We start from the raw sequence: 12,874 nt of genomic DNA, 5'->3' as shown, positions 1-12,874 counted from the left end.
TTTCAATCATTTCACTAAAGAATCTGCTACTAGAATTTTCTGTTATTCTAACAAAATTATTCAATTGTTGCATAAAGGAGAAATGCTTTACATATCTTAATAAAACTTCATTGCTTTACTCAGCATTTAAAAATATTGGTAATAAATCTTCTGCATTTCAGTGCAGATTAATGTCATGAGTAATTTTTTGAATCTGTGATAAATCAAATAATTATCAACCACCTCAACAAAAACAATCTATTTAGCGACAAGCAATATGGATTTTGTCCTGCAAGAGAAACTGCTGATGTGCTTAATGTAATAGCCACAGTGGATCTCTCTATAGGGGTAATAGCTTTAGACATATCAAAAGTTCGAAAGTGGTTTAGAGAATAATTGAATAACAAATGAGCTGCTAAAAATGGATGAAAAGCCGTTTGATTTTATACCCAGGCAAACGACTATTAGCGCTACATTGAGAAATGTTAAAGATTTTCTTGGTAAAAAGAAGAACCTGTTTTTTTGTTTTGTGAATCTGGAGAAAGCTTTTGACAGTTCCAAGAGATGTCGTCAGATGGGCTTTGTATAAACTAGGGACAAACGAGTGGTTAGTGAAGGTTGTTCAAGCATTGTACATAAATGTTCAAAGTCGTACTAGAATAAACAGCATATTTAGTGATACTTATGAAAATTAAAGTACATCAGGATTCTGTACTGAGTTTTGGGTTAGGGTTGTCCGGAATAAATGTTGGATGCTGATGATTCAATACTATGAAACAATGGATAGCCTATTTGCTAAGTGACTTGGAAGAATGCTATGGAAAGTAAAGGTTTGAGAGTGAATGTTACCAAGACTAAAATGGTGATCAGTGGTGAATGCTTTTAAGATACAAATGAAAAGCAATGGAGGCAGAACATAATCCTGTAGTGTTGAGATTCCTCTGTTCAGTTTGTAGAATGGGGGTTGAGTGCAATTCAATTTTTGTGATACTTGTAAGCATACACAAGTACACAAGAAAAGCAGCAAAATTACTAGTAGGTTGACAAAGAATAACCAGTTTATGTACAACAAATGTAAGACATTGGAGATGGATGAGACCTTAAATGTGAAGAAAGTATATCTGGATGACAAAACTATTGAATTGTTCAGAAGTTTCATTTCCTTAGTGATACCCCTGGAGCATAGGATGTAAGTGTGATTGCAAGCATTAAGAGTGGCTTGTAATGAATTCAGGGATAATCTCTGAGTAATATAAAACCTGAACTTTATAGGGATATGTGTGCAAAACAGGAAACTTCTATGGTATGGTCACATTGAAAGAATGAATGAGAGGTGTTGAGTTAGTTGATGTAGAACAGTTGAGAAGGCAAAAAAAAAAAAAAAACGGGCGAGAAAGTGATTAAAATGAACTTGAGAAGAGATGAATAAAGAACCAGCCAAAAGACATCCAACACATGCCAGCATGTAAAATAGATGTTAAACTGATGATAATGATGATGATGATGATGATTTTGTTTCGCTGAATCTTGAAATGTTGATGTAGGGAAAATTTTGGAAACCAAGAAAATGGTTTATTGTTAAAGTGTCCGTGTATGTGTGCGTCATGTGGAATCAAGTTGTCGGTGGAAAAGAAAAAAGAATCAAGATGACGGCATCCATATCTTTTATAACTAAGTGGCACAAAATCTTGCTGCTCATGGGCAAAATTTCACTGCTTGACTGCATAAAAAGTGGTCACGGAGAGAACACAGACAGACAGTTATGAGAATCCTTGGAGACTGTTGTTGCATGTTGCTGAGTCACGTTGCAGTCTTTTTTTAATTAGTTTTTTCTTCCTTTATTGAGTTACAGTTCACAATGTCTTTTCTGATTTCCTTTCTAGGACAAAATAGCAAAAATGTGTGTTGAAATCCACACAAGTGTCACTTCGATGGCAGAACGCTTCTATAGTGAACTGAAACGTCGTTACTACACAACACCAACAAGTTACCTGGAGTTGATTAATCTTTACTTATCTATGTTAAACGGCAGAAACAGGTGAGAAAAGCGATGATGTTTGCATTATTATTCTCGACACTTGGTTGATGATTCAATATAAAACGATTATGTTTTCAATTGGATTTAATTTATACATCTATAACATACTAGTTTACCTGTGACTTATTGGGTCAGTATTTGTTATCTATCTATCTATCTATCTATCTATCTCTCATATATATATATATATATATATATATATATATATATATATATATATATATATATACTGGGGTGGTCCTTTTACCATTTTGGGTCTTCATACCTCAACCTCCTTTTGTCCCGTCCTGTCCACTGCTTGTCTAGTGGTAATGTTTGTAAGTCGGAAACTTGAAATCAAATTCATTAAGAAACTTGATTAAAAAGGAAAACCGTGAATACCATTTTTAATACTCCATACGTGATTCATTTATTGTGTTTGAAACATAGTCACACTGTAGTAGGGGAAAATGAAAGTCATAACTATTTCGAGTCATTAGCTGATAAATAATGAGTCCGTCAGCATCATCTCTTGTTATTTATTCTTATTTGTTCTTCATCAGGTGGACTTTCCTAACTACCAATCCTATAGTAGTCTGGTTTTGACCTCTAATCCCTACAGATAACCGAACAGAAAAAATTAGAATTACCCTACTACTACTACTACTACTACTACTACTACTACTACTACTACTACTACTACAATAATAATAATAATAATAATAATAATAATAATAATAAACTATGAACCATATCAATGATAATAACAATAATAGCAATAACAATAATAATACAAGGTAAGTAAAAAAGTTCTGTTCATTTTTAAATGAACTTAAATGAAGAAAACGTTTCATAATATTTGTAACGTGTATAATTGCTATCGACATCCAGAACCTTCTCCCAACGTGTCTTCATCGTGTTAAATCCCCTTGTGGTAGAATTTAGATGTTGGACACTGTGGTTAAATACAATGACTCCACAACTCAATCTTCACTCTTCAATCCTGCAGTCCAATGCACTTCTGACAGCAATTGCTTCTGCCAAACAAAAAAGACACCCTCCCTCCCAAATACAGGCTTTTTATAGGACAAAACCGTCCAAAGTTATTTGCATACTCTTCCCATGATCTCTAGTCTATAAATAGACGCAGTGGCCATTCTCTTCTTCTTCTTCTTTCACTCTCTGAAGCGGGCGTTGCCAGGGGTAAAAGGTTTGCACGATTTTTTTTTTTTTTTTTTTTTTTACTACACGCCCCCATGATCATTAAAGATCATTCACATCTCATAATCCCGTGTCCAGATCGGCGCATTGCGTTCTCTTTGCGGTCTCTGCATCGGCACCGGTTCATCTTCATCACTCCCTGGCTCAGTACCACCATCCTCATCACCTAAATGGACCACACGCCTTAAATCTAAAACATGTCGTGGCATTCCATTGACACTTAAGTTGTTTGGAGATTGCACTCCTGTTATCACTCCTCTTCCCCACTGCGTTGTGCATCGGGCATTAGGCGGTTTCACCCAAACTTCTTCTCCTATTTGGATTCTGGCTGGTCCTTGATCATTAATTTCCGGTGACATGTCTCTAGGATGTCTCCATTCGTAATTAAAGATTGCTCTATGTGGCACTGTGTCATCTCTTTGCCCGACCTTAGGGGACATGTTGTACCAAAATGTGGCCTCTTCAGGCGATATTCTTCCTCTCTCAGCTATTGCTTTCACGGTCCGATGATGTCGCTCCACAATGCCATTTCCTCCAGGTCTGTAGGCTGCCCTGTAATAACTTTTAATCTTCCATTTTTTTAACATCGTCTGAAAGATTTCTGAGCGAAAAACAGTGCCATTGTCCATTATCACCTCCCTTACTAGACCTCGTTCAAGCATCACCTTTTCTAATTCAGTTGCAACTGCAGATGCGGCTTCCACTCGCAGTTCCTTCCATATCGCCAGTCTACTTGGCCCACAATCAATTATTGATAAGTACGCTCCCCCTCGGTAGTGTGCTATGTCAATAGCTAGTCTCGTCCAGTTCGTTAAAACTCCAATTTCCCCAGGATTATGTATATTTGGGGCAGGATCGATCGATTGACACCGAACACAGTTCTTTACTATCATCTGAATTTCTTCCCGTTTTACATTCGGATCCACTTGCCTCACCAAATATAATGTTCTCTCCATTCCCATGTGATGCATGTCATGCAACTCTTTAATTTCTCCAATTCCAAGACAGCATATCGGCGCCTCCTCTTTCTCAATTAACCACTGTTTTTTTATCCGTGTTAGCGCATCTGCCTTGTTTCTTTCAGAGGCACAAACACTGCTTTTATCTGCAGTTTCAATTCAGACATCAACTCTCTAAGCATCCCTAATCTCCGCTTTATTATCACTTCTCCAGCACCCTTTGTTCGTATTCTGCCACTCTCCTCCACAGTAGAGTTCACCCAACTGAGTACAGTGGCTGAATCAGTTCTTATTTCAATATTTGTCAGTCACCATTTGATAGCCAAATTGACACCCTTTAGAACAGCATCTAATTCAGCTATGTTAATGTGATTAAAGTCATCACTTTTCCTCAGCTAAGTTGCATCTTCCGCCACCACACCGCCAATCTCGACAACCACGCCAGTTGCAACATTGCTTGCATCACACCACACGACTCCTGTGCTCACTTCAGGTATGTGCCAAGCGCCATTAACAGGGTCTTCTTTTTTCACCTCAGCTAGAACCTCCTGCATCACTTTCGTGGTTCTGCAATCAACTTTTTCTTCCCAATCCACTCCATTTGCTCTTCTTTTCACATAACTGCATGCTAATCGCAGCCATCCAGCAATTGGATAGTGCCCCAATAATTTACCACAGATCGAAAATAGCTCCCGCCTACTAATTTCTCCTCCCATCTCTGGGATCTCGTTGCCTCTCCTGAACATTAGTGCACCCATCTTATTTTTCATAAGCTTAAGGCCCAGTGCCGCTCCTCCGTCCAGGGATTCCGGAGATTTTGCTGCTAACCCAAACCCCTTCAAATGTTCCACAACTTCCTGTGTCGATATTTTCGTTACGTCTACCATTATATCATCAATGTATGAATCAGTGGCCTCTTTCGTCCTACTTCCTTTCTTTAATACTGTTTTTAAAATGGCTGCCATAATCTTTGGTGCGACATTAAGTCCGAATCCTAATCGTGTTAGGCAATAGGTTTTTCCTTTATAACAGACCAGCTGGTACTGCCATAGTTCCTTTGCCACATGTAGTTGCAGGTAGGCAGACTTAAGGTCCACTATTGCGGTCCCTCCTACCAACTGTCTCCACTTTCTTATCTTTTCATCACATACATCTATTATGTCGCTCCCTGTATGACACGCCACAAAACGGTTCAACTCACGAAAGTCGAACACTGGCCTAACTTTCCCTTTTGTGGCCTGAAATACTGCCATCAATGGCAACACGCCTTTTCTTTCTCCTTTCCATGGTAACAGAATACCATCCGATATCCATCTTTCCACCTCTTTCTCGAATTCTAATTTCTTATCGCCTTCCAGAGATTTTTATAATATTGGACTTTGTTCTGCAATACTGGAGGCTCTCCCTTCCATGTCCATCTTACTGTCCATTTATCTCCATCGAAGTTTGCTTCAAAGTCTTTATCCTCGATTTTGCAAACATTCAGCTGATGGGCAGCCACGGCACATTGTATATCTCCAAACTTCACTTTGGCTTTCTTTATAGTTACACCTCCCAGCTCATTAATCACGTCCATTCCAATTATGACGTCCATCCCATCAACGATGTGATTCATCAAGATTGCCCTCACCTTTACGTGCATTCCACAGACTTTTATCTCCACTTGTCTGGCTCCTTTACATTCTATATTCCTCCCATCAACTGCTTTCACTGTACCGCTCCTTCCATATCCCTTCAAAAGTTTGGAATTGATTAAAGTAGTGGTGCACCCAGTATCGACAAGTGCAGTCATTACAGAATCATTCACCTCTACTTCTATTATAGGAAGAGGCCAGTATCGCACCTTCATTTCATTGCTAGGGTAGCTTGCGGCGCAGAAGCTCCCCCTTGCCCGTTTCCCTGAATCTGAGGACAATATCTTGCAATGTGGCCAAATTTTCCACAATTGTAGCATGTTGCCCTAGCCCTAGGGATCTCTGTGCAATCTTTTTTTAGGTGCGGTCCTTGACATCTAAAGCACTGAAGGCTTGATTCTTTCTTTCCCTTATTAGTCTCATTAGTTTGCGTACTTGCGGCCAATGTCCGAGTTTCTACGACTCTTTTGCTGACTAAAAGCCGTGCAGTCGGTATCAGTTTGCTGACATCCATTCTCTCTATGTTCGGTAGCTGCTGTAATGCCACAGATACATCGTCTGGGAATCCAGTTATGAATGCCAGTTTGGCTGTATGTTCCAGCCCTCTTCCCAGATATCCCGCCAGTCCAGCCAATCTTTTGATTTTATTAGCATAAACATCCACCGATTCTCCTGTCCACTTGAATCATTGCAGTTTTTCGTATGCCTCAAAAGGCCCCTCAGTGAAGGCGGTCACGAGTCTCATCTCTATCAGTTCTGCATCTTCTTGTTCTGCATTATTCATCCGAAGATAGAGAGCGAGTGCATCTCCCTGCAAAAAAAGTGGAATAAAACTGGCAAGGTCTGGCACATGTTGAAGCTTAGCCACCAGTTTTACTTTCTTTATCCATCCGACTACATCACCTTCTCCACTAAAAGGTGGTATCACATCTTTTCCCAATCTCAACATCCCAGATTCCATGATCTGTTCTTGGCCGAAATAGCTTGTGGTTAAATACAATGACTCCACAACTCAATCTTCACTCTTCAATCCTGCAGTCCAATGCACTTCTGACAGCAATTGCTTCTGCCAAACAAAAAAGACACCCTCCCTCCCAAATACAGGCTTTTTATAGGACAAAACCGTCCAAAGTTATTTGCATACTCTTCCCATGATCTCTAGTCTATAAATAGACGCAGTGGCCATTCTCTTCTTCTTCTTCCTTCACTTTCTGAAGCGGGCGTTGCCAGGGGTAAAAGGTTTGCAAGATTTTTTTTTTTTTTTTTTACTACAAAGAAGTCTGTAAGAGCTTTGCACAAGTCTGCTTAATTTGTGAAAAATTTCCCATGAAAATTATTATCGAGGAAGTGGTGCACAAGATCAGGTGAATAGCAAAAAATCTCCTATTTAAGTATGGTATTCCTGACCACTCGTGCGACATGCGGCCTGGCGTTGTCATGAAAGAAAAGCATTTGTGCTTCACCAGTATTGACTTCTTCTGCCATTATGCCAGTTGCACACGTTTCAATTGCTACAAGTATAGATCTCCAGTAACCGTTTAACCTGTTAATAACAGTTCATAATGAACCACTTGACAAACTGTCCACCAGACACAAAGCATAATCTTGTGTGGGTGCATAGGTGGTCTTGCAGTGTGAGAGAGCATCTTAAGAAGATAATCAATGTTTGGAACGCTCAGGAGTTACGTACAGAATCCACTTTTCATCACTAGTAAAACCACGATTAAATAAGGATATGGTGGTAAGAATGCAGCAATACACAGGCTGCCACTTGTTATCCCTTGTGGACCCTCAACAGAATTTTTGGAGGCCACGTGCTCAGTTTGCATGTCTTACCTAGGTGATACAATTGAAGTCTAATTGTTTCATCAGAAATGTTGAACTGTCCTGCAAGTTCTCCGACATGTTAGACTACTGTCATTTTGAGTGACCGCCATCAGGACTCTTTCATTTAAGACCTATGGTCATCCACTGTGAGACTCATCATGGAAGGACAAATCTAACGACTTGAATCTTTGAAATTAATGCCTTGCAGTACATTAATCTGCAGCACTATCCCTGAACACTTGGCATATGCAGCAATTGGATGTAGCTGCTAAGCCCCCTTAGAAGTAAAGTAAACAGATCCGAATGATATCTCCAGACACTTCCATCTTTCTTACACTTGTCCCACTTATAACTGATGATCGGGTATGGTTCAGATATTTTGGTAACATTATTGGTTACCTAGTAATAATAAACAATGATGGCTGCCTTTGGTAGTCACTAATGGTGAACACTTCAATGGTGACCAGTGCTCACCATTGAAGACAAACAATTTCATTTCAGAGTTGCTCAATTGAAACCGATACTCGTCATGGTTGACAATGAACGCCAGGAAACAACAGTGACAGTTGTAAAGAGAGACAGTTTCCACCTGTAAATGCAAGTAGCTGTTTGAAAACAGCACTAACTGCTAATGACCATTAGTGCCTGCCACAAGCATCCAATGACAACCATTGGATGCCAGTGCCCAACAATGCTCGATAGTTGAAGAAAGATGATTTAATTTCGCAACAGTCAAATGGAGACCGACACTGATCATGACAATTAGTGACTACCAGTTGCAAAAGGCAGCCAATGCTCACGAGTAAATGCCACCAACACACACCAGTACCTGCAAGTAATCATCCCAAACCAGCACGAATCACGAGTAACCACCAGTGCTGACAGTGACAGCCAGTGGCTTTCACTAGCTGCCACTGCCAGACAATGCCCGACAGTGGAAACCAGATGATTTCATTTTGACCATGGCCGCCAATGCCGGCTATTGTACAGAGCCGGCAATAGTTTAGGCCAATGTAGTTTAATTTGTTTTCAGGGGGCAAGAAAGTTCTTTACCGAATCTGTTCTGGGTTTGTGTCATACTTCCACTGGGCAACGCTGGTACACAGATCCTGCTAGTTATAAATAAAAAGGAATATCATCATAGTAGTAATACTATTTGGCGTGTATCTGGTAGCATAAGAGACAAGGAGAGAAGGAAAGAGAGATGGGAAGAGGAGGATATATTGATTTTAAAGAAAATAACTTTGTTTTTTTTTTTGTCTTCTTATTTTTATTTTTAATTGACTTTGTTTTCCTGGTTCAAACAATTTAACCTGAAGTCAAAAAGTGTCTCGACGTGTCACATTTTTTCTAGTACTTAATTATATTTACTATCTATAAACAGTTTGAACTTAATTTTGACAGTAAAAAAAAAAAAAAAAAAAAAAACAGAGAAAATCTTATACAAAGATAAAAAGAAATGATTGATAGTTTCAAGTGTTGAATAAACTTTTTTTTTTAATTTTGAAGAAGCATCAAAAATGCCCGTGATCGAGTTCAGAATGGTTTAATAAAGCTTTTGGAAACAAATGATTTGGTGGCCAAAATGAAAATTGAACTTGTTGCTTTGGAGCCGGAGTTAAAACAGAAATCGGCACATACTATTGAAATTATGGAAAAGTTGGTGATTGATCAAGAGAAAGTAGATGCAGTAAGTAATCGAAGTATTTAATCTCCTTGCCAAACTATAAGAGTTTCCTTTCTAATGGATTCCTTGAATTTTTATTCTTTCCTTTTCCAAAATGAAAAAAAAAATGATGTCAAGATGATAACGCTGTGTCTATCTCTGCCCTCATGGGGAGGCAAATGACGATACAGATTCATTGTTTATACTATTATACACTTATACATATTTTATCGTTTTAATTATTGATTCATCGTTTTAATTATTGATTCATCGTTTTAATTGAAGAAGGTTGGAGAGTGCAAAGGTAAAAATGTTTTAATGTAATTAACAATAAATATTGTCAAATACACATGGTATATTTTACGTGTAATGGAGGAACTTATGTCTTAAAAATAACACAAATACCTTCAAATATCATCAGACGTTTACCATGTAGCTGTTTCAGATATTTAACAACATGATAGCTCATGGCTTTCCAATAACAAAATGTAGACACAATCCAGTTACTACTTCATTAATATATTAATGAAAATAATATAAACAAATAATAAGTATAATAATACTTTCAAAGCATTACTGTGAAGAATTATTCCGTGACACGTGAACATATAAAATTATATAGGAATAAAGACGATTAAAAACAGAAAAACCTTTAGTACCTTTAGTACCGGACAGGCAAATAGATAAGAGGAAGGAAATTTTAAACTCGATACATCTAAGCAAATAACTTTACAAAACACACTAACATTTTATTTCCCACTGATTACATAAGCATAATTTTAACTTTCTGAAACTGTTTTCAATTTTCTTTTCTTCAAAATTGTTGTTTGTCTTCTGTTGTTGGTACTTCATTCCTTTAAATCAATAGTAAAATATGACTTACACAAACACTAAACCAAAACCCGAAATGCAAGCCCCCCCCTCCGAATTATGTTAGTAGTAGAGTAAGTGTTTTTTACTCTCTTCTCAGCCATCCAAAGCTAAACGATCACCTACAAAAATGACGCTATTTTTGTCTGCTTCGATAATTCAATGACAACAAACGGAGAGATAATAAATCTCACAGTCAGTTTCACATTTTAAGAGTTTGATCAAAGTTATTACTTATGATCAACTTTTAAAAATTTCTCTTTTGTTAACTATACTGCAAGATTACCTACATGTGACATGATAAGATTAAAACATTCAGTTTAACAAATTGAATTTATCAAATGCATCTTTGAAAAATTTGAATATAATTTTGATAAAGTTACTAAAAGACAACAAAAATTATATCAAAACAAGTACATGTAAATCATCATCATCATCATCATCATCATCATCATCATCATCATCATCATCATCATCATCATCATCATCATCATCAACAACAACAACAACAACGGTTTAATATTCGTTTTACATGCTGGCATGTACGGCTTTTAGAACTTAACTTCCAAATTTACCTATCTCTGGCTGAGTTTTTATTCACCCCTCTTTCTCTTATCCCTCCCTGCCATGTTTTTCTTGGCCTTTTCTGTGAACTGACCATGCTACCTCAACTGTTTTGCATCTGTTTAGCCACGTATCTTCATCCATTCTTTGAACATAGCCACACTAAGTTTCTTGTTCTGCACATACATCCCTATACTGTTCAGATTTTATATTCAACATATTTAAGGCTGTCTTTACGACTCATACTACACATAGATTGTATCATTTTCATATAATTCTTCACCATGCAATGCATATCCTCAACCCAAACTGGTCAAGTTTTACTTTCATACATCAACGCAACGCTTAATACAAATCAGATTTCCATTCTTACTATGTTAAAATCACTTTTTCTTGTTAATGTTTTAAAAACAAAGTTATACAAAAAATTTCCAAAGTTAGTAGACATATTTATGATTGTCATGTCTCCGTGGAGTCCATCTTTCTTTCTTCTTTTCTTTATCATGTCTGAACATAATCACATTTCCAAGGTCGCTGATCTTGTAATCAGATACTCCAGGTTATGTGTACTTTAAAGACAGACAAACAACTTAACATCGTTTACCTCCTCCCCTCAACAAAATCTACACCATAAAGCTTGGACAGCATTTCTGCAGGATTCCTCCTACTTAAAAAGACATTATTTTTGTCTACTTTTAGAGCGTTCAATCCAAAGTGGACTTTGGAAGTTTATTTTGCATATTTTATTTTTTCTTCTTACTTTCGCCTTGCTTATATGCAGAGACCCCGGGCATCTAAAATTGGGGGAGGGGGGCATCCAATCATATTCAAACTATCTCCATTTATAACATTGCTCAGTACTTGGAGATACTTGAGTCTTTGGATCATATAATCAAAGTTGAACCCCGGGCATCACCAGGACTCTCCCCAACCTTCATTAATTTGAACATATTTTTAGTGTTTCACCTTTTCTCTTAGCTAATGTTTCCGTTATTAACTGTATTTCTTCAATAACAATTTACATTTTATCTTTAAATTTTGCTGTAAGCTTTTCATCTTCTGTTTCAACGTATTTATGATTCACTCTTCTGTTGTAATAAAAAACTTTGACCTCAAAATCAGTTTATCTTGTGCTTGGATCATTTAGGGACAATTAACTGAATTTTTATGCAACGCTTGTCTTTAGTCATTTGCAACTGAAAAAAAATGCATTTGTTTATTTATTGTCAGCTGCTTGTGTTTGGATAATGGGCATCATTTTATTCGTCAGGTTAACTCACAAATAAAGACTCTGAACAAAATAATTTTTATCATTTTGCATATGCATCTATGTTCAGTGGCTTCCTAACATGTGGGAGAGACAAGCAAGGATGCAACTTTATTGATAAAATTATTTTTTTCGCTGGTTGTATTTATAAGAATTTGCTTTTACTCTCAAACCCCTTTCTCAACAACAAAATCGAAATTTATCGCTACGAGGGGCGTGCAATAAGTAATGCCCCTGACCCACTTCCAGTTGTCCGATCTAGCTGAAATTTTGTATGTGCAATGATTTATATCTCTACGCGTTATGTGGCAAATTACAGGTCTGAACTAATTGTGGTTTCTGTTTTACAGGTGTTTGAACTGAGTCAGCCTGTTGAATGTCAAGCAGTGATCTGGTTTTTGTATTTGAAAGGGCGCACACCACAGGAGACTTTTAATGAAATGAAAGAAACTTATGGTGATAATGCCCCATCATATGACCTTGTAAAACGCTGGCATCGTGAATTCAAACATGGCTGGAAGTCTGTGGAAACAGCTCCCAGACCTGGTCGCCCCCCCCTTCTGCCATTGATGAGGCATCTGTCCGTCAAGTTGATGCTGCCATTTTGGAAGATCGGCGCATTACTATTCGCCAAATAGCCCAAGATGTCAAGATTAGTACAGGGTCTGTGGAAACTATCATTCATGACCATTTGCATATGCATAAGGTGTCTGCCAGGTGGATTCCCAGGTTGCTCACACCATTCCAGAAGCGAGAACGCGTCAAGTGCTCGAGGATGAATTTGATGTGGCAAGAAGATGAGTCAAAGTTTTTCAAAAGACTGATTACACAGGATGAAACCTGGGTCCATCACTATGATCCAGAGACCAA

The 12,874-nt window shown here is 37.7% G+C and overlaps 1 protein-coding gene across 1 annotated transcript in view; it reads left to right on the top strand.

The window, feature by feature from the left end:
* Positions 1–12,874, top strand: part of LOC145245981 (dynein axonemal heavy chain 6-like) — a 632,504-nt gene that overhangs the window by 278,110 nt on the left and 341,520 nt on the right. Inside the window, exons 52-53 of the mRNA XM_080107771.1 lie at positions 1,863–2,017; positions 9,147–9,327. Coding sequence (XP_079963897.1) covers positions 1,863–2,017; positions 9,147–9,327 — 336 coding nt within the window. The remainder of the gene's footprint in view (positions 1–1,862; positions 2,018–9,146; positions 9,328–12,874) is intronic.

The sequence above is a fragment of the Euprymna scolopes genome, chromosome 23 (genome assembly GCF_053919585.1).
Source record: "Euprymna scolopes isolate OS-2025 chromosome 23, ASM5391958v1, whole genome shotgun sequence".
Taxonomy (NCBI): Eukaryota; Metazoa; Mollusca; class Cephalopoda; order Sepiida; family Sepiolidae; genus Euprymna; species Euprymna scolopes.
Note: the sequence above shows the minus strand (reverse complement) of the source record. Positions and strands in the feature narration are given on the sequence as shown.